This window comes from Pecten maximus, unplaced genomic scaffold, assembly GCF_902652985.1.
Source record: "Pecten maximus unplaced genomic scaffold, xPecMax1.1, whole genome shotgun sequence".
Taxonomy (NCBI): Eukaryota; Metazoa; Mollusca; class Bivalvia; order Pectinida; family Pectinidae; genus Pecten; species Pecten maximus.
In genome coordinates, this window is record NW_022982866.1 from 6,993 (window position 1) to 29,325 (window position 22,333).

The following is a 22,333-nucleotide window of genomic DNA, read 5'->3' on the forward strand; positions in this document are numbered from 1 at the left end:
TGAAAGGGACAATAGCTTCACAGAGTGAATACATAAAATACCTCAACAAATCTTTGGAAAACCTACCTGTGTGTCATTCCTTCTCCACGTCCTTAATACCAATATCAGGTGTACGGGTATACACATTGATCAACTTTTTCTATTGATTATACCATATATCTTATTACATTGTATACTGTTTTTTTTTTTTTTTTGTGTTTAACGTCCTATTAACAGCCAGGGTCATTTTAAGGACGTGCCAGGTTTTGGAGGTGGAGGAAAGCCGGAGTACCCGGGGAATAACCACCGGCCTACGGTCAGTACCTGGCAACAGCCTCATGTAGGTTTGGAACTTGCAACCCAAAGGTGGAGGGCTAGTGATAAAGTGTCGAGACACCTTAACCACTCGGCCACTGTGGCCCCAATTGTACTGGGTAAGGATCAAGAAGAATTTTCTCCTTAAAGTGTCCAGAATTAGATCAGCAGACTAACTTCCATATCTTTTCTCATGGAGATGACCACTCCAGTCTGAGATACGTGTAACTCAATCTGGCTGTTTTTGTTGATGACAGAATGTGACCTAGTCAACAAAGAGGTCCAAGAGGCCTGCATACAGTCACCTGGATATTACAGCGATCATCAGCAACACTAGTAATCCCTCTCCAAGGGAGACCAGAGTCAACAATTCTGCAAAATTTGTTCCCCTTCCCCCATGGAACTTGTGACCAAATCCATTCAGTCATTTATAACTAGTAGCAGTTTTATGGACTTACCTCTATTTCCCTCATTGCCCCCCCCCCCCCCCTCCCCAGAGTCAGTCACCATTTCACATTTCATACAAAGATACTTCTGACATAATTTTAGTCAAATTCCATTCCGTCATACTAGACAACTTTAAAAAGAAATGTTGACAAATGACAGAGGGAAGGAAAACAGATGCCACGCCATTGGTATTATAAGTTCACTGGTTTTTTTCACCATGTGAGCTAATAATACTGAGAGAGACCATACTTTATACAGACTTAAGCACTCGTGTGTAATTGATCATGACTCTCATCGATAGAGGTAGGCCGCTGATAGTTCGCATCAAAAGTTCTTTTCAGGGTCGAACATTAATCATGTGTATTCAAATCAAGATTTTTTTTTTTTCAAAATTGAACATACTTTAAGTTTTAGTTAGCTACTGGTTTACCGCCTACATCACTCCACCTATCGCTAGGTTTCGTCTCACCGACTATAGTCAGTGTTCTCGGCCTTAGTTAGTTACTGGCTTACTGCCTACATCACTCCATCTATTGCTAGGTTTCGTCTCACCGACTATAGTCAGTGTTCTGTCAGACTTAGAGACTGGTTTATCGCCCACATGACTCCGCCTATCGCTAGGTTTCGTGGCACCAAAGAATACAAACATATCATTCATTTATTCAGACAAAACTTTATTTTACAAATCAAACACATGTATTCCACTAAGTATTTCCATTTTATATATCATTTACACGATGTCACACTCGGCAGTCTAGTTTTTATCAGGCTCTGCCATATAGGTAAAAAGACTTATTTACCTGTAAATATATCCAACTAATAATGGCATCACTTACATGAATGATACATTTGTTCAGAACTTATAAAGGTCTTTTGATAGCCTGTTGGTGGACAGACGAACACTTAAAGTCACTTCACAGTCAAAGTTCACCATGGTTTTGTAGACAGGTAAAAGACTAAGTATACACTCTGAATCAAAGGGAGACAACTCCCCTTGTTTGGAGGATGAATCCTAATTTTTCCCCTAAGATTTTTTTAAAAGAAGACTTTTATCATTTTACTTCGAAAACATAAATTAGAGCAATTATGACAAAAGAACTTGAGCCGTTGTACTTTTCATGTGTTTCTCACAACATAAATGTTAAAAATGGGGATGTTAGGCAAATGATTTCATCTAATATCTTTGTTTCTTTATTATTATGAATGAATATTACATTTAAATGTCTGATTTTACATTTTACTTTCCCACACTAAAATGGCTGTTCAGTTATCGGACAAATTTCAGAAAGGTAAATCTAATGACAACCGTGAGTTACTGTAAATCAACTGGAAACCTAGGGTAGTTGAAAAGTGTTTTGTTTGGTATAATGTTGTACACAGGCGGTGAGTCTTCATTTACTTATGTATCCAGACACATCCAACAGAATCAACCTGATTCACAGAACAAAGTAGCATTTCATTCCTTTCCAAATATAAACATAGAAACACAACAAGGATTTACTCACAGTAAATATACAACGCAATCCTCTAAAGCACTTAACACTCTTTCCTCAAAATCATTTTTTGGAGGCTTTTTTCCGAGATGATTTTGTGTCAATAACGTTTCTTTCCATTTTTTTGGGGTCCTTTTCTGTACACATCTGATGTAATTTCAGTAAAATGTCCAATGACGTTAGATTTGTTGTTTTGAATAATACATTCTGGCCATCACCTGTAATGAAAAGAAGCAGACTTTAAGATTTTCATTATCTTTTTTTAGTTTCACTATTTTATACCAACATTAATTCTGGTCTCAATTAAACAATAACAAGAAATCTCACAGAGATCCTTGTGGTCACTATCACTTTTATTAGTTCTATGAAGGTTTGAACTTTTCTATTGTTTTGTCCTCTCTCCTATTGTTTTCTTCTCTACCGACATATGGACAAACTATGATTCTATTGTTCTTATGATCAATCTCAAAAATAAACAAGCAAAACAATGAATAATGATGATCTGATCAAACATCTGGACATCGGGAAGCATCTCTCTACTTCTTTCTGAGAAAAATTACTAAGATACTTGAATTGTCAAACTCCAAGATGGTTACATACAATGCTTGTCAATCATTTTGTTCATACATAGCTAAGGACCATCGAAGACAGACTAATGGAAATTGAGAAAGATCCATGCAATAATTTTTGAAAAATAACAAACTTAAATTGTCAAAACTCTGTCAGCCATTTTTGTATCTGGTCAGTATCAAAACTGATCTTGAACAACATTTGGAGCAAGGGAAATCCATGTCTAAATCGAGTATGATCAAGGACCAAGGGAAATCCATGTCTAAATCGAGTATGATCAAGGACCAAGGAAAATCCATGTCTAAATCGAGAATGATCCCGGACCTATGGACATCCATGACTAAATCGAGAATGATCCCAGACCAAGGGAAATCCATGTCTAAATAGAGAATGATCCCGGACCAAGGGAAATCCATGTCTAAATCGAGAATGATCCTGGACCTAGGGAAATCCATGTCTAAATCGAGAATGATCCCAGACTTAGGGAAATCCATGTCTAAATCGAGTATGATCAAGGACCTAGGGAAATCCATGTCTAAATCGAGTATGATCAAGGACCTAGGGACATCTATGTCTAAATCGAGAATGATCCCGGACCTAGGGACATCTATGTCTAAATCGAGAATGATCAAGAACCAAGGGAAATCTATGACTAAATCGAGAATGATCAAGGACCTAGGGACATCCATGTCTAAATCGAGAATGATCAAGGACCTAGGGAAATCCATGTCTAAATTGAGTATGATCAAGGACCTAGGGAAATCCATGTCTAAATCGAGAATGATCAAGGACCTAGGGAAATCCATGTCTAAATCGAGAATGATCAAGGACCTAGGGAAATCCATGTCTAAATCGAGTATGATCAAGGACCTAGGGACATCTATGTCTAAATCGAGTATGATCCCGGACCAAGGGAAATCCATGTCTAAATCGAGAATGATCAAGGACCAAGGGAAATCCATGTCTAAATCGAGAATGATCCCGGACCTAGGGTCATCCATGTCTAAATCGAGTATGATCAAGGACCTAGGGACATCTATGTCTAAATCGAATATGATCAAGGACCAAGGGAAATCCATGTCTAAATCGAGTATGATCAAGGACCTAGGGACATCCATGTCTAAATCGAGAATGATCAAGGACCTAGGGACATCCATGTCTAAATCGAGAATGATCAAGGACCTAGGGAAATCCATGTCTAAATCGAGTATGATCAAGGACCAAGGGAAATCCATGTCTAAATCGAGAATGATCCAGGACCTAGGGAAATCAATGTCTAGATCGAGTATGATCAAGGACCTAGGGAAATCCATGTCTAAATCGAGAATGATCAAGGACCTAGGGAAATCCATGTCTAAATCGAGAATGATCAAGAACCTAGGGAAATCCATGTCTAAATCGAGAATGATCAAGGACCTAGGGAAATCCATGTCTAAATCGAGAATGATCAAGGACCAAGGGAAATCTGTCTAAATCGAGAATGATTCCGGACCTAGGGAAATCCATGTCTAAATCGAGAATGATCAAGGACCTAGGGAAATCCATGTCTAAATCGAGAATGATCAAGGACCAAGGGACATCTATGTCTAAATCGAGAATGATCCCGGACCTAGAGAAATCCATGTCTAAATCGAGAATGATCAAGGACCTAGGGAAATCCATGTCTAAATCGAGAATGATCCCGGACCTAGGGAAATCCATGTCTAAATCGAGTATGATCAAGAACCAAGGGAAATCCATGTCTAAATCGAGAATGATCCTGGACCAAGGGAAATCTATGTCTAAATCGAGAATGATCCCGGACCTAGAGAAATCCATGTCTAAATCGAGTATGATCAAGGACCAAGGGAAATCCATGTCTAAATCAAGAATGATCCCGGACCTAGGGATATCCATGTTTAAATCGAGTATGATCAAGGACCAAGGGAAATCCATGTCTAAATCAAGAATGATCCCGGACCAAGGGAAATCCATGTCTAAATCGAGAATGATCAAGGACCAAGGGATATCCATGTTTTAATCGAGTATGATCAAGGACCAAGGGAAATCCATGACTAAATCGAGAATGATCCCGGACCTATGGACATCCATGTCTAAATCGAGTATGATCCCGGACCAAGGGAAATCCATGTCTAAATCGAGAATGATCAAGGACCAAGGGAAATCCATGTCTAAATCGAGTATGATCAAGGACCTAGGGACATCCATGTCTAAATCGAGAATGATCGCGGACCAAGCGAAATCCATGTCTAAACTGAGTATGATCAAGGACCTAGGGAAATCCATGTCTAAATCGAGAATGATCAAGGACCAAGGGAAATCCATGTCTAAATCGAGAATGATCAAGGACCAAGGGAAATCCATGTCTAAATCGAGAATGATCCCGGACCTATGGACATCCATGTCTAAATCGAGTATGATCCCGGACCAAGGGAAATCCATGTCTAAATCGAGAATGATTAAGGACCTAGGGAAATCCATGTCTAAATCGAGAATGATCAAGAACCAAGCGAAATCCATGTCTAAATCGAGTATGATTAAGGACCAAGGGAAATCCATGTCTAAATCGAGTATGATCCCGGACCTAGGGACATCCATGTCTAAATCGAGTATGATCAAGGACCTAGGGAAATCTGTCTAAATCGAGTATGATCAAGGACCTAGGGACATCCATGTCTAAATCGAGTATGATCAAGGACCTAGGGAAATCCATGTCTAAATCGAGAATGGTCAAGAAAGTACTGATAAATAGCTGTAACAATAGTTATTTAAGGATGGCCAGATGATGGACTAGGTATGACAAGGTATCTGAACTGCCCACCATCTGATGATAATGGGCTTAAAAATGTAGACAACACTAGTCAAAAACTAATCTTCTCTTTAACAATTCAAAAATTTCCAACCAAATACATAAAGTTAAGGATTTTAATATTTTTTGATACTAGTTACCTTAGGGCTTTTCCAAAATTATCAATGTGGGAGGGGTGAGAGGCAATTTTTCAGAAACCCAACCACTGATCATATATCATCAGAACATATCAAGTATAAACATTAAAACAATACTAGAAAAATGTGACTACTCCCACCACCCATCAAATTTTGATACAAGTGCAGTGATAATTCTACATGTGACATGATGTGTGTCCCAGGTCATTTGGACATTCTAGAAATATTGAAATTGTACACAGTGGGGCTAGTTTTAATTAAACTACAGGAAAATGACCCATACAAAAATAAATGTAGGTTTATCAGTGCAAATGCCTCCCATCCGTCCAACGTTCTAGTGGAATAGCCCTTAGGATTGTTGAAATAAATTTAATCACTTTCAAATGGCAGCCTCATTTCCACAAAATGTTTCTGTTTTATACATCCATTTTTTCATTTTATGTTTAAAGCAATTCAGATGAATATTTAATATCATTAAGAGTTTTAATTCAGGGTTTTTTTCTGTCAAAATCATTCTCAGAATTTATTGTTTATAGATTAAACAATAATATTCTTTTGTAACTGAAAAGAAATATAGAAATGTTGCTATATATGAAATGTGACACTTGGCCTAATATGGCTACACAAGAGAATGCAATGTAAACTTTTTTAATTGATTGTCAGAATGCATGGAAATTTTGCTTCATTGTCTCACCAAAATCTTAAGATATTTTCATAAGACCTTGTTACTGTTTTTACCAGCAGATCAGAAGGACAGGCACAGGCACACATTGACATGTAAGACCATGACACTACTTACTGAAGTCGACTTTCATCTCCGGTTCTGACTGGTCTGACATGACTTCCACCTTTGGTACACAGTTTACATTGGTCGAGAGAATCTTATCTGCATGCAGGGCAAACATCACTTCCCTGAAACACAGAATCCAGAATATTTATTTTCATGAAACATTTTTGATTTTCCTGGTGTTTACTTTGCTGTAAAACCTACTAAGTAAATATCTTTGAAGACTGTAATGACCTGGTAGTGTACAGAGGGGAACTTTTAATGAAGTTCTGTCATCACAAAAATGGTTCACGGAGATTTATGAAGTGGAATTTGAATATTTTCAAGTAAAATACAGAGTGATTCCTGTTTCGTTGCTTTGCAATAGACACACATGTCCTATCCCTAAATTCAGTCCAAGTTTATGTGTTAGTCTACCAGCTTGGGCCGATTACAAGATATGGCATTATTTTGTTTAACTTAACATTACATTTATACAGTGGATTTCATTGGACAGTCCTGGTACTGTCCGTTATGGACAGGTGTCCATTATATAAGGGTGTCCCCTGTTACAGATTTTACTGTATGTAAGTCGTTGGAGATTTCTAGTCCGTTATGGACAGGTGTCCATTATATAAGGGTGTCCCCTGTTACAGATTTGACTGTATGTAAGTCGTTGGAGATTCCTAGCACTGTCCGTTATAGACAGGTGTCCATTATATAAGGGTGTCCCCTGTTACAGATTTGACTGTATGTAAGTCGTTGGAGATTTCTAGTCCGTTATAGACAGGTGTCCATTATATAAGGGTGTCCCCTGTTACAGATTTGACTGTATGTAAGTCGTTGGAGATTCCTAGCACTGTCCGTTATGGACAGGTGTCCATTATATAAGGGTGTCCTGTTACAGATTTGACTGTATGTAAGTCGTTGGAGATTTCTAGTCCGTTATAGACAGGTGTCCATTATATAAGGGTGTCCCCTGTTACAGATTTGACTGTATGTAAGTCGTTGGAGATTCCTAGCACTGTCCGTTATAGACAGGTGTCCATTATATAAGGGTGTCCCCTGTTACAGATTTTACTGTATGTAAGTCGTTGGAGATTCCTAGCACTGTCCATTATCGACAGGTGTCCATTATATAAGGGTGTCCTTATAATTACAGATTTTACCGTATATAAGTCGTTGGAGATTCCTGGCACTGTCCGTTATGGACAGGTGTCCATTATATAAGGGTGTCCTGTTACAGATTTGACTGTATATAAGTTGTTGGAGATACTAATTTTCTCGATATCCAAACTTAATGCAAAAAACATGGGTTTTTTTTTCAAAACATGATTATTTCAAAATAAGGATGAAAAAATGCTGTAATAATCTGTAAATGTTTAGTTTTTGCAGGGAGAATCCTATCTAAGTTGAGAAACTTTACCTACAAGTAAGAATTTTATTTTTGAGGGCATTTTTATTTCACCAAAATATGGAAATTTGAATATTTAAAAAAAAAAACTATTTCGTCACAAATGAAATCATATAACATTTCTTGCAAAGATATATTATAATACATATAAATGATAAATTATGGGAGAATACATTACCTAACCAAGGAAATGAAAATAATACAACACATTGTTTTCATTTTACTTTATTCACATCAACAGGGCATTCAGTTGACCCCTGACTTTTAGCAATTTCAGAAGTCAAATCACTATTTCTGAGAAATCTGAAGGGTCAAAACATATGTCAAATAGACAAGTCCCTTCAAACCCAAGAGTCAGATCTCAGTTTGGGGAGTCAAAAACATACCCTCATTGGTCTACTGGATGCCCTGCATCAAGCAAAGTTATCTCCCCTTTACATTTCATGTTATTTTTCTGGTGTCAGAGACTGGAAATCTTTTTCTCAGGAGGTATTGTAGCATTTTATGAGTGCTTCATATCTCATTTGATAATAACCAGGGTTTCGTTTGTCTTTTGGGGCAAAGGCTTTGTGAAGGATGGACTCCGAGGGAGTTGTATAAAAAGTAAGGAGTTTTATTTATAAACCCAGGCAAGTGGAAATTTATATTTAGAATAGTAGTGGGATGTCCACTTGAATAGCATGTACCAGCCTCATACAAAACAGTGATGATGATGATGATGATGATGATGATGACGACAACAACAAATTGAAGTGTTCATGTGTCCTGCTTATATATATATTTTTTCACAAATAAAGTTAAGTTAAGTTTATTTCCAGATCAGGATTGATTGATCCTCTATACTGGACTCAACATACAATATATATATATACACAATGATATAATAATAGGTATGTACTAATCATAATAAATAGTTAGTGTTCAGTTCCATTAAATGCTATTTAAAAGTTTATATTGATATATCGGCTCTGTAATTATAAAAATAAAATAAATATGAAATATGATAATAATGAACACTACTCTGACCACACTTGAGCCTCCAACCAGTGCCCTGTCTGAATGGATATCCTACCACTAGACTCTAGGGAAATCTCTAGTCTGGGCTGGTAGGGTGATCTACACTCTCCCTTTTATACATATATCTTATATACCAGTAACAGAGCCTGAAATCACGCCAAGGTCACCCAGTGACCCTGCCGATAACCATTTAAGTATTAATCAATTTATAAAGTATGCTAAATTCCTTAGTCCCAACACTGGACGTTAGACATTCTGGCGGACATATCTGCTGTGGCACAGACATGTAACTTAATATCTATCAAAATGGGTAACGCATGTAGCTGTCCGACAACATGGGTATAACGTTTGTTAGAGTGGCCGGACTATTCATAGACTAATATCTTGATGATGTAGCTGAAATAAGTGTTGTGTCGCGATTAATTCTAGATTTTTGTTACGTTCAGTGACGTACATTGCCATCTCACAGACTCGCATATACAGTGTGCTCCCAAATCAGACCAGTCGTCAAACGTTTGCCGGTGCACATGTTTAACCGACAAGTTACGATAATACTTACAAAGATGTAAATCCACATTAGCAATATACCCCACATCATATATTACCTGATTGCTCTTACATCTGATGAGTACGGGTCGAATTTGAATAGCAGTTTCTTTACAGGTCGGAGTTGGAAGTTCTTTAAGATCCCTGCAATGGCTCTATTCTGTGCCATTTTGAACCGGAAGTGCCCCTTTTAGAAAAATGTATAACTAAAAGCGGTCCAGACAAAACCATATGGTATCGAAGCGCCAAGGATCAATTACTTCTTCCGCTACATAACAGATGTATATATATCGATCTAAGACCGTATTATTATTTATTACTTGTACATATTTTTAGTTTCGGTTCTAAATAGCTCAATAGATCTACAGTTGAACTTTTGTATTGTCTTACCATGTATTGACTTTAGATAAAACTGATTTAATCAGACAGTGATTTAATTTGTGTTCTGTTCATATCCTGCATCAGGGACGTCCCTGACTGCACGAACTTATATATTAGAATTTTCTTGAAGCGTCATTAATGATTCGTTTTACTCGTTGGCGTCTGTTAAAATACTGTAAAGTTAAACTAACAATAGATGTTTCGCTCGAAAGCCATTATGCCCACACTATTTTCATAACGCCAAAATGGTCATTTCGTCCCAAAGCACTGCCCTATCGTCCAAAATTTTCGGTCCGAAGTGAGACACATATCGCCCAACTAGAACGCACCAACCATTTCACCCATTAATCGATTTCTCTCAAAATTCAACATTGGTATTTAGCCGCTCTCGTCAATGTGTGGTTTATGGGTATTAGCTCTAGAATTGCCACAGTTATCCAAGTAGTATCGTACGATATAAGGAACCATAACTGATTTAATGGGCCATTCGCGGTTTATTTTGTTTTTGTTTTTATCTTAGGGTATTCCAAGCAAACCATGCGTCACATGGCAGACAGTGTATACATACACTGCTTCTCAGGAGCGCGGTGGCCGAGTGGTTAAGGTGTTCCGAAAGTATCATATATGGCATATAAAATATAAGAAGTCATTTGTAAAAATCATGTCTGTAGAAAATACAGGAAAATATCTTGTAAAATGACTTAGAGTACGAATTTCACTCCTTGCTAAAATGTTCCTTCTTCACTGAGTTAAGAACAAATATAAGACATATTTAAAAAAAAAAACAAAAAAAAACAACGAAATAACCTGGGTACGTTTTTATATTTACTCTAAATTGACGGAGATCCCCTTTGATGGCAGACACACTTGTTTGATACCACGGCAGGATGTCAAACAATTTTATAATCAGTGTTCCAGCTAGGTCGGGTTAGCAGGGCGCGGCGCCCTACACGCGCGGACCGTTTGTTTACGAGAGCAACGGAACAAATGTTTGATCAGAAACTTGCGAATCATGATCGGCCCTAATTCGTTTACCATTTCTTATAATTAATTCAAGAAAATGTTAACTGGCTATAATTTCCTGATTTTAGTTTACCGTTATTTCTAAAGAGTCTAAAGTGAAAGTAGAAATTTACCGCCGCTTACAAGATACATCGCAGTTATTTGGACGACGTTTATTCAGATATTAAATAATATAATTTCTTTTACTTCATCATTTTTTTCTCGTATATGCTTGATCACCTTTTCTCTTTTGCTCTATAATATCTTCACTTACAATTAGTCGTCTTACAATCACAACGGACAGACTAACTTCTGGTTGAAAATATCGCTCTGTTGACTATAATCTGATAGTAACTTTTTGATTGGACGTAATTATCGTATATGGATTCTCTCAATACACCCTTAAATTGAAATAATGCTAATATCATTTTATTTTTGAATTACTCTTGGTCATAACTTTTACCATCAACATTTAAAACAATATTTGAAGAATAAAGAGAAGAAAAGACATTTTTACACACAAACGAAATAATAAAAAAAAATCAAAATATTTCCATTTGTCTCTTATGAATCAGGTCATATGTAATGCATGGATGTACTTAAATTGTCCTGTAAAATAAGGTAGAAGATAGATAGGCCGGGAAAAAATGTCGCGCACAAAAATGCCCCTTTTTTAGGCAGCGCCCTGCCCTTTTCAAATCCTAGCTGGAACACTGATAATGTATAGTTTTTGTAATACATATGTATGTATATTGACATGTCACTTTACTGAAATCAGTCTTGAACTTGAATTCAATATATCATATAAGTTAACCTTATATAAACATGTCAAAGGACGGTTTTTTCAAGAGGTCCCCAGCCCGTTGTGTTGTACAACATAAATCTACTTGTAAGCTTTGTCCCTCCCGTTACAATTCTAGCGGCCTCTAGATTTAAACTTTCAGAAATATTTGTTTGGGCTACTGTAAGATTATCCCACACAATGTCGGCGTATTCTAAAACTGGATGAATGAAGGGGAAATATAGAGTTTGAAGTGTATTGCCGATCAAGAGAAAATGAAAATTTCCTTAGGAGATTAAGCTTAGAGAATGCTTTGTCAATTACATAATGAACATGGTCTTTCCATGTGCCGTTATCAGATATGTACACACCGAGATGTTTGTGGAGACTAACTTCATTAATAGGAATGTTGTTCATGTAGAGCGGAGGATGAGCTACACGCGTGCCTTTTCTACTGACTGTTACACTTTCGGTTTATAGAGGATTAAAATCAACCAGCCATCTTTTTGACCAAGAATAAATTTTAACGAGGTCTCTATTAATAAGATCTGCACTTGTTGCTGGGGTGTCAACAAATGTGTACAATGAAGTATCATCAGCGAATAGTTTAATAACAGCCTCTATATAATTTACTATATCGTTAATATAAATCAAAAACATTAAAGGGCCTGAAATTGATCCTTGTGGTACACCAGCTGGTATATTACGCCAATTTGACTTATACCATTTATAACAGTTCTCTGGAATAGGTTTGATAAGTAATGTTTAAACTATTTCAATAAATTTCCACTAATGCCAAAACTAGATAATTTAAAAACTAAACCATGGTGCAAAACTCTATCGAAGGCCTTGCTAATATACGTCAGAACATACACTTATACAGTTTCATACATGTAAAATGGTTCATGGTATGGTTCCCCCTTTTTACCAAAAATTCCTCCCACATAGAAATTCCGATGTACATACTCATGCTACAAGAGACGGAGAAAATTTTCGTCCTCTTCTTTGTCATACTTCTTTGTTTCAAAATTATTTCATTCCCCTTACCTTAAAATCTTGGAACTCTCTTCCGTCTGATGTTAAAACGAATCCGTCATTGCGAAAATTTAAGAAACACTTGCATGGACCTTCCACCAAAGTACCATTATATTTCTCCTCTGGAAGCAGACAAGGTCAGATCCTCCATGCGAGACTATAAGAATGGAATGTAGCTCCCTAAATAGCCACCTTTACTCGAAAGGCTTTGTTGATAGTCCTCTCTGTTCACCCACTATCTTTTGCGATGCCCACTATACGTTAATCTCCGCATGCCATACTTTAATACGATCAATCAGTATCACCGAAAGGCTGTTACTATTTGGAGATAAAAACCTCTCCTTCGAAGAAAATAAGGAATTGTTTCCATGTATACAAATCATGAAAGATTCGATGCTGTTAATAAATTAAGCTGGCTATCCCCTCTTCCATACACACCCTCTCCTTCTAGTAGATAATATGTAAATTCCAATTGAAGAAAGTGGATTAGTATAAGCTTTCAAGCTTGTTTCCATATCCTGTTCTGTTTGTTGATAAAAACATGTTGTCATATGCTCTATCAAAACAGAGACGTATATACCCCTGATATACAAGTCTCTGATCAAAAGAAACGAAATAAAATTTACATTAAGTACTGTTTTGACGAGTAACGAATCCGTTTTGTAACATATTCGTAACTATCTCTGTTAACTTCAGTATGCTTGTGCCGAGAAAGAGAAATAACCAAAGTAAACGGTTTGTAATCAATGATAAACCCCTCCACTTATGCTTTGATGTGTTGAATTTGTTAAGGGATAGTTGCAGAAAAAATTAAAACAGATATTTCAATATAAGATTAATTGGATTAGATAAAATGACCTAGTTTAGAATTGGTATCTAATGAGAAACTATAGAATTACTTACAGGCCCGTTTATCGTTAGTTGTGGTCTCAGTAGAGGGTATGGGTACTATATTTGGTAATTACCCTTCAGTAGAGGGTATGGTTACTATATTTGGTAATTACCCTTCAGTAGAGGGTATGGTTACTATATTTGGTAATTACCCTTCAGTAGAGGGTATGGGTACTATATTTGGTAATTACCCTTCAGTAGAGGGTATGGGTACTATATTTGGTAATTACCCTTCAGTAGAGGGTATGGGTACTATATTTGGTAATTACCCTTCAGTAGAGGGTATGGGTACTATATTTGGTAATTACCCTTCAGCAGAGGGTAAGGTTACTGCATTTGGTAATTACCCTTCAGTAGAGGGTATGGGTACTGTATTTGGTAATTACCCTTCAGCAGACTTACTCAGGTGTGAATTTACAATACACGAGTGTCCTACCTAACGGTTATCACCAGTATCTGTGACCTTCAGGCACGTTCTGTTATTTACAGGTGTGATGTATAGACCTCAGAAAGGTGACAGCTGTAATGGCATGTTGTATATTTGCATGTTTATTTCAATTTCAGCACATTTCATTGCTAGTTCTATCAGAGACATATATAGATATGTATATATGTCTCTAGTTCTATAAAGGCTAGACATACATTTAAGCGTCAATACTCTGATATACAATTTACATTGTAATAAAACAGGGACGTGCATTCTATGTTTGTCCCTGAAAAAAACCCAGTTATGTCTTCATCACATTCGTGAAGTAATGTGCCATGTTTTTCATTTTCATCATAACTATACACTAATTAAGCCCTTTATACCTCGCTACACAGGGACTACCCGCCCTCGACCCTACATGTACCTCGCTACACACGGACTACCCGCCCTCGGCCCTACCACGCTACACAGGGACTATCCACCCTCGGTCCTACCTCGCTACACACGGACTACCCGCCCTCGGCCCTACCACGCTACACAGGGACTATCCACCCTCGGTCCTACCTCGCTACACAGGGACTATCTTCCCTCGGCCCTACCTCGCTACACAGGGACAACCCACCCTCGGTTCTACCTCGCTACAGAGTGACTACCCGCCCTCGGCCCTACCTCGCTACACAGGGACAATCCACCCTCGGCCCTACCACGCTACACAGGGACTACCCACCCTCGGTCCTACCTCGCTACACATGGACTACCCGCCCTCGGTCCTACCTCGCTACACAGGGACTACCCGCCCTCGGTCCTACCTCGCTACACAGGGACAATCCACCCTCGGTCCTACCTCGCTACACAGGGACAACCCACCCTCGGTCCTACCTCGCTACACAGGGACTATCCACCCTCGGTCCTACCTCGCTACACACGGACTACCCGCCCTCGGTCCTACCTCGCTACAGAGTGACTATCCGCCCTCGGTCCTACCTCGCTACACAGGGACTACCCGCCCTCGGTCCTACCTCGCTACACAGGGACTACCCGCCCTCGGTCTCACCTCGCTACACAAGGACTACCCGCCCTCGGTCCTACCACGCTACAGAGTGACTATCCGCCCTCGGTCCTACCTCGCTACACAGGGACTACCCTACCTCGCTACACAGGGACTATCCACCCTCGGTCCTACGTCGCTACACAAGGACTACCCGGCCTCGGTCCTACCTCGCTACAGAGTGACTACCCACCCTCGGCCCTACCTCGCTACACAGGGACAATCCACCCTCGGCCCTACCACGCTACACAGGGACTACCCACCCTCGGTCCTACCTCGCTACACATGGACTACCCGCCCTCGGTCCTACCTCGCTACACAGGGACTACCCGCCCTCGGTCCTACCTCGCTACACAGGGACAATCCACCCTCGGTCCTACCTCGCTACACAGGGACAACCCACCCTCGGTCCTACCTCGCTACACAGGGACTACCCGCCCTCGGCCCTACCTCGCTACACAGGGACTACCCGCCCTCGGTCCTACCTCGCTACACAGGGACTACCCGCCCTCGGTCCTACCTCGCTACACAGGGACTACCCGCCCTCGGTCCTACCTCGCTACACAGGGACAACCCACCCTCGGTCCTACCACGCTACAGAGTGACTATCCACCCTCGGTCCTACCTCGCTACACAGGGACTACCCACCCTCGGTTAGGTTAGTTGGAGCAGAGACATATATAATGTCTCTGGTTGGAGAGCGTTTGGTACATAGCTAAATGTGTGTGTGTATGTACACTATTCCCAAACAGCTCTATCCTCACTCTACTGGTCGCTGGCTAAACGTGATTTCAATTGTCAATAATATTGACAGTCTGTGCGTCATGTAATAATCGTGATACTTATAAAGGTGACGTGTATTGTTTTGTAATTAAGTGTCCATTTTATTCTATATTCACCCAGAACTTCTAAACTCACACTCCGTCCGTATGAGCATGATTTTATACCAATTCTAAACGTTGAAAACCATGGACATACCCGCTATCACGGTAATTATCAATAGTAATTATGGTTATGTATATCCCTGTTGAAAACACAACAGAATTAAACACCATTGGAAAATTCACAATGATGTCAAGGTACTGTACATTTTGGGTAAAACCTTTTTCTATTAAAGAAACGGATGTTGAAACTGATTGGTAACATTGTAATTTCTGTTACCTGTCGCAGAGGTAATATTTTATCTAGGCCATTGTTTCGCAATTGTTGTAAAATTATTAAGTTATTATTTTAATAGATATCTAAAAAAATATTAAAAAAAATAACGACATAAATATATAATAGATATGGATATCTTTCTGGTGTCGAATTGAATTTTCGGGGCGACATGGTAATGAATTTAAGGCGAAATGACCTGTTGTAAAGATTTCCCTTTTTCATTATTTATTTGCATCTCTCTCTCTCATACAAATTAAATGGCGCGTGCAAGGTACTTACAAGTTATCACATATGTTAAATGTAACGTTAATACATTGGAACAGAGACATATATATACAGATGTGTCTCTGATTGGAAATATCAGAGACCTATATACATTTACTTATAGGTCTCTGGAAATACATATATTAATTTTCTGTCAATATACACGCCAAAAAGTATATAATATCATCAGAGACTTGTATATCATGGTATATACGTCTCTGATATCACCTAGGTCCGTTGAAAACTAAACTCTTCTGTCAAGCCGTTTTTGAACATGGCCCTAACCGTTCCCGGTCTATAAGATTGTCGCGCACTGCAACAATATTTCTTTACGCCTGTATGTAACGACACATTTCATTGGTCAAAACAAAAATCCATTCGGATGGATGGATGTGTTGGCTGGCTTCGTGTCGAGGTGTGCTAGTAAATTTAAATTAGACTTTTTGTGGGATAATCGATATAGGAAGCCACAAACCACAGTAAGTTTACGGGTGTAATATACGGTTCTGATGTTTTGTTCCCATTGAATGTCCAAAAATATATGTCTAAATTAGGGTTGTAGTGACGCTTGACCTGTTGCCGATTTTGGCCCGCCATCTTGAATACACAAAACATGATGATAACGTTGAAAGAACGTTTCTCCGTTGAATAGATTAAAACACCACCATGTGGTTTGATTGGGAAATGAACTGGGCTTTATCGAATCTAATGTACGCCAGTAATCCATGGATTAAGTTTATAATTGATGATAATACATTGGTAGCATAACACAATATCACAATGACCCCTTTTACAGCTTGATTTCTGGCTAATTATTTGTTATGGTAAACCTACCAGTTTTGTTTTATGCTTTGCCCAACTACATGGACTTGCGTAGATTTGGAACGTATTCATTGTATTTTCTCCCTGAATTTTTGGATAATGTTACCCATTTTAACTTGGTAAAGCCGCCTGTTGATGAAATATATCTCGGAACATATGATAACATGGTACAAAATGGTTTACAGCATTATAATTATTGTAATATAGTATAGGCCTATATGTGACATACTAGGCTTACCACAGAGCATGCTACCACCATCCCATGCCATGTTTTATCATCTGTAACAGTATTGGAGTACTATATATAGTAATTAAATACCATGTATATGACCACCCGAGAGACACATATGTATCGCTAGTACTGAACATTTAGGTTTTAGATTCTTGCTCTACAAATTCAGTCTCCTATCTGACTATCCACCCTTCATTAAGTATTCCAACTAGTCACCTGATGCCCTTAAGAGACCTACCACTGGACTGGGAGTAAAGAGCTGGTAAAATGACATACCATTACTATTTATATTCTCCACTCGTTGGGAACGTTAACTCGCACAGAAAATCAAGACAACTGTGTCAGTATACTGCGAGACTTTGTATTTTGATTTTATGATTAAGTGCACCCTATATATATAGTGCATCAACATTTCAGGTTTAGTTTATTTTATTGAGAAGTGCACATTGTTTGCTTATTATAAACAATATTTCTTTGAAGAGTTTTTGACACAAACGTAAGTTTGAGTCTATGTCAGCGCTTTTGAGGTGTAGCTGACAAAATCTACGATGCCCTCTGGCGGATACTGCCTTGGCCAATCTAACCGTTGCTTTACAGTAACTCCGTAATGCTATGCAGTAAATATTTGTAAATATCGTAAATATTCACGATAAAAAATGACATATTGTAAAGTTCAGCTATAAAAAGATCACCTTTTGTTTTGTTGACACAAACGTAGACACAAACGTAAGTTTGAGTCTATGTCAGCGCTTTTGAGGGTAGCTGACAAAATCTACGATGCCCTCTGGCGGATACTGCTGTTGGCCAATCTAAACGTTGCTTTACAGTAACTCCGTAATGTTATGCAGTAAATATTTGTTTAACTTCACGATAAAAAATGACATACAGTGAAGTTCAGCTATTAAAAAAAATCACCTTTTGTTTTGTTGTATTTTAGAAGCTGACAGGACAATGTGGTTTTTTTTTTTGGCATTTTCGTTCGCTCTGACACAACTCCCACTGCCACTTCACAATCATATTCTATCGCAAAAAAATAATAGTCCCGTGACTTATGGAGTTAAATGCAACACTGCAGTTTCGTTAGATATATGACAAAACAACAGAACCTCACAAATAGATAGTTTTCAAAGTATTTAATTTAAGTATGTTCTGTCGATGATACGTAAGAATATTTTTCCGCGTTGAACGCATTAGATTTCACGCGGAATGATACAATCGACTTTTCGCTGGCGCCATATTGCTGCTTACCTGTGACCCGGAAGAAAAATCTACTAACATCACGCTGAATTTTCATCATCGACATCTATGTGTTTTTTTTTCTTTGGTGGCATGTTACTGAATGGGTTATACTATTGATAAAGTTTCGTCGGAATATCGTTGTTATTTTGTACATTGAAAATCACTCATCCAGCATCCGATTTTGTCCGCCATCTTTCCGTAATGTAAACAATAATAAAAGCAAGAGTAGGTGATCAAACCCAACTTTGACTGTCATTTTCTCACTGAAATAATAACTTGCATGTGATTGATGTAGTCTGCAGATGGTTAGATTATATAGATGTTTTTTTACGAAAGAAAAAAGTTGTCTATTCATCATGACAATATCACAACAACGGCAGTCGAGTACCATACGCATGTTTGCAAATAAAAAGTTAAATAAATTCTCACTGAATAGGGTTTCGAAAAGGCAAATGGACTTGTGAATATTAATATTGACTTCGGATCTATTGATTATATCCTACGTAATGCACATGAAGTTTTTCGTTTACAGAACGCGTACCGCATTAACGTGGCTGTCTGCATGCAGATGTAGACGTCACTGAAAATTTCATCTCTAATTATAGCGACTGATTCTTTTTTTCTAATATTCGTGATGGTTTAAAAAAAAAAAAGAAAATGATCTATCATTATCATTTGAAATATTACATAACAGTCGAAGCATATTATAAAAAAGAAAGGGGTCTACGATGTACATCTACATAGACCTTTATTATGTTTGGTGGAGTTTTGAACGCTTCAGGGACGGTTAAAGGGCAGTAACTCTTTAGAAAACACCATTTTTCATGGAAATGTACTGATTGCTAAATTTAACCAGAGATATTTAAAGGCAGTGGAAATGTTATATTCCTACATCTGCGGTTTTTCTGTCTTAAATCATTTCAGCTTCTGAATTAAATTAACCTTTAAACTAATGCACAGTAAAGTATTGATAAATCAATGCAAATAATTTATTATAACTTAGATTTATTATTATTATTTAATCTTTTTTTCTTTACAACACTAGTACATATTATTTGAGAAGAACAGCAAAAATTACTAAGTTCATTATTCTTCTAAACAACAAAAATGTGTAAAACTTGTTTGTGTTGTGCATATATCCTATTGTGAAATAACTTGGCATGACTAAAGATAATAGTATTGTCTTGATGGCTGTTACATACTATATCATAGGTTGAGTTAAATAATTATTTTCTTCTTATCAATTATGGTCAATGGTGAAAACACATTTTTTTCATTTAAATTGTTAAGTCGGTTTAATGTTCAAATTCAGATTAATTTAATTAAAGCAACTATTAATAATGTATATATGTGTTAACTTTTCTGACAAAGTCTTCAAGTAACCTGATTATATTTGACAGAGAATCAAAATGAGTAATTTTGTTGTTAAGAATAGTGGGCTTAGCCATTTACAACTGTTTAGATTCTACTTAATAAGGTTTGATTTTTAACATTTTGGCAAATTTATCTTATCAATATCCAATTTAGTTTTAAAGATAAGCAGTACTTCCATTTTTATGAAAATAAAAATTACTTCAGTGTTCTAATAATTTAAACACATGAACAATTGAAAGAAATACATTTGTATGAAAAGCATTCATAATGGACTTTGAAGAATGCTACTACATGTACAGTTCATCCAGTTTGGGCATTCGAACTACATTTTCATCTGACAGATGCTGCAGATTAAAAAAAAACCTCTGATTTTGAAATCGACGATATCAATACATATAGCTACATTCACATCTCACCAACATTAATTAACATGATATATATACCATACATATATATATGTATCGTGCAGTTACAGTTATGTATATGGTACATATACTATTGCGGAGAATATTTGATGCAATGTACATAGGTGAAAAACAAAATTCCACTTCAAATTGATTTGAACTGTACATGTGAATGAATGTGTTTTTGTTGTATAGATTATTTGTAGCTACACAGTATGGAGTGTAAACATATAACGTAGAGTGCTATATGAAAATCATGTTCACTCTAATGAGCGATTAAGAAACTGTCTCAAGTCTGAGCTGATATGAGCATGTAATTCTAAGTTTTGAATATAGTGCTTAGTTTAATGTGGCCGTTGTGATGGTATACCCTGCCCTGTCTACATCCGCATTCTACGCCTCCAGAGTCTGTTTATCAGACCCAGGTGTTTTTAACCCACCATCATCAGATGGTGGGCTATTCAAATCGCCTGCGTCCGTGGTCCGTCCGTCCCTCCATCCGTAAACAATTCTTGTTATCGCTATTTCTCAAAGTACTGAAGTGATCTTCTAAAATTTCATATATAGGTTTCTCTTGGTTTCTAGTTATGCATATTGCATTTTGAGACCAATCGGAAAACAATATGGCCGACAGGCAGCCATCTTAGGTTTTGACAATTGAAGTTTGTTATTGCTATTTCTCAGAAAGCACTGAATTGATCTTTCTCAAATTTCATATGTAGGTTCCTCTTGGTGCTAACATTAGTTATGCATATTGCATTTTGAGACCAATCGGAAAACAATAAGGCCGACAGGCAGCCATCTTGGATTTTGTCAATTGAAGTTTGTTATCACTATTTCTCAGAAAGTGTTGACGGGATCTTTTTCAAATTTCATAAGTAGGTTCCCCTCGGTGCCTAGTTATGCATATTGCATTTTGAGACTAATCGTAAAACAACATGGCCGACAGGCAGCTATCTTGGATTTGGACAATTGAAGTTTGTTATCGCTTTTTCTCAGAAAGTGCTGAAGGGATCTTTCTCAAATTTGATATGTAGGTTCCCCTTGGTAGGTGGTTATGCATATTGCATTTTGAGACCAATCGGAAAACAATATGGCCGACAGGCAGCCATCTTAGGTTTTGACAATTGAAGTTTGTTATTGCTATTTCTCAGAAAGCACTGAATTGATCTTTCTCAAATTTCATATATAGGTTTCTCTTGGTGCTTACATTAGTTATGTATATTGCATTTTGAGACCAATCGGAAAACAATATGGCCGACAGGCAGCCATCTTGGATTTAGACAATTGAAGTTTGTTATCGCTATTTCTCAGAAAGTGCTGAAGGGATCTTTCTCAAATTTTATATGTAGGTTCCCCTCGGTGCTTAGTTATGGATATTGCATTTTGAGACTAATCGGAAAACAACATGGTCGACAGGCAGCCATATTGTATTTTGACAACTGAAGTTTGTTATCGCTATTTTACAGAAGGTACTGAAGGGATAGAACAATCTGCCACAAAATGTCATTCAAAACCTTGACATAACATCATTCAAACCAGGGCTCACACACACGATAAAATCCTAAAACAATCACACAAGTGTTTTTAACCTGAGCTCTGATCTAAAAGCTGGTAGCTAGATGGGGCGCTACATCAAATGTATAAATATCTTTTCAATGGCTAATGATAATGATAATTTGTGAAGCGCTTATAGGCATGGGATCCTCAAAAGTTGGAAAAGAAAGGCCTCATTAATTTTACTGGTAATCTAGGACCTTCATATTACATCTACAACTACGT

General features: G+C 37.6%; 1 protein-coding gene across 1 annotated transcript; it reads right to left on the bottom strand.

Annotated features, from left to right (window-relative positions):
- Positions 1–1,550: 1,550 nt before the first annotated feature.
- On the bottom strand, positions 1,551–9,668 carry LOC117321055 (39S ribosomal protein L53, mitochondrial-like). The gene is made up of 3 exons (XM_033875536.1): positions 9,553–9,668; positions 6,550–6,662; positions 1,551–2,452 (listed from the first exon to the last, which is right to left on the bottom strand). Exons 1-3 carry the CDS (start codon positions 9,660–9,662, stop codon positions 2,298–2,300), a joined length of 378 nt encoding a protein of 125 aa, XP_033731427.1. The 5' UTR covers positions 9,663–9,668; the 3' UTR covers positions 1,551–2,297.
- Positions 9,669–22,333: the final 12,665 nt, after the last annotated feature.

Coding starts and splice junctions, on each gene's coding strand:
- LOC117321055 (XM_033875536.1), bottom strand. CDS start 9,662: ATGGCACAGAATAGAGCCATTGCAGGGATCTTAAAGAACTTCCAACTC. Junction 6,663..9,552: donor TCAGATGTAAGAGCAATCAG/GTAATATATGAT, acceptor TCTGTGTTTCAG/GGAAGTGATGTTTGCCCTGC. Junction 2,453..6,549: donor GGAGATGAAAGTCGACTTCA/GTAAGTAGTGTC, acceptor TTTTCATTACAG/GTGATGGCCAGAATGTATTA.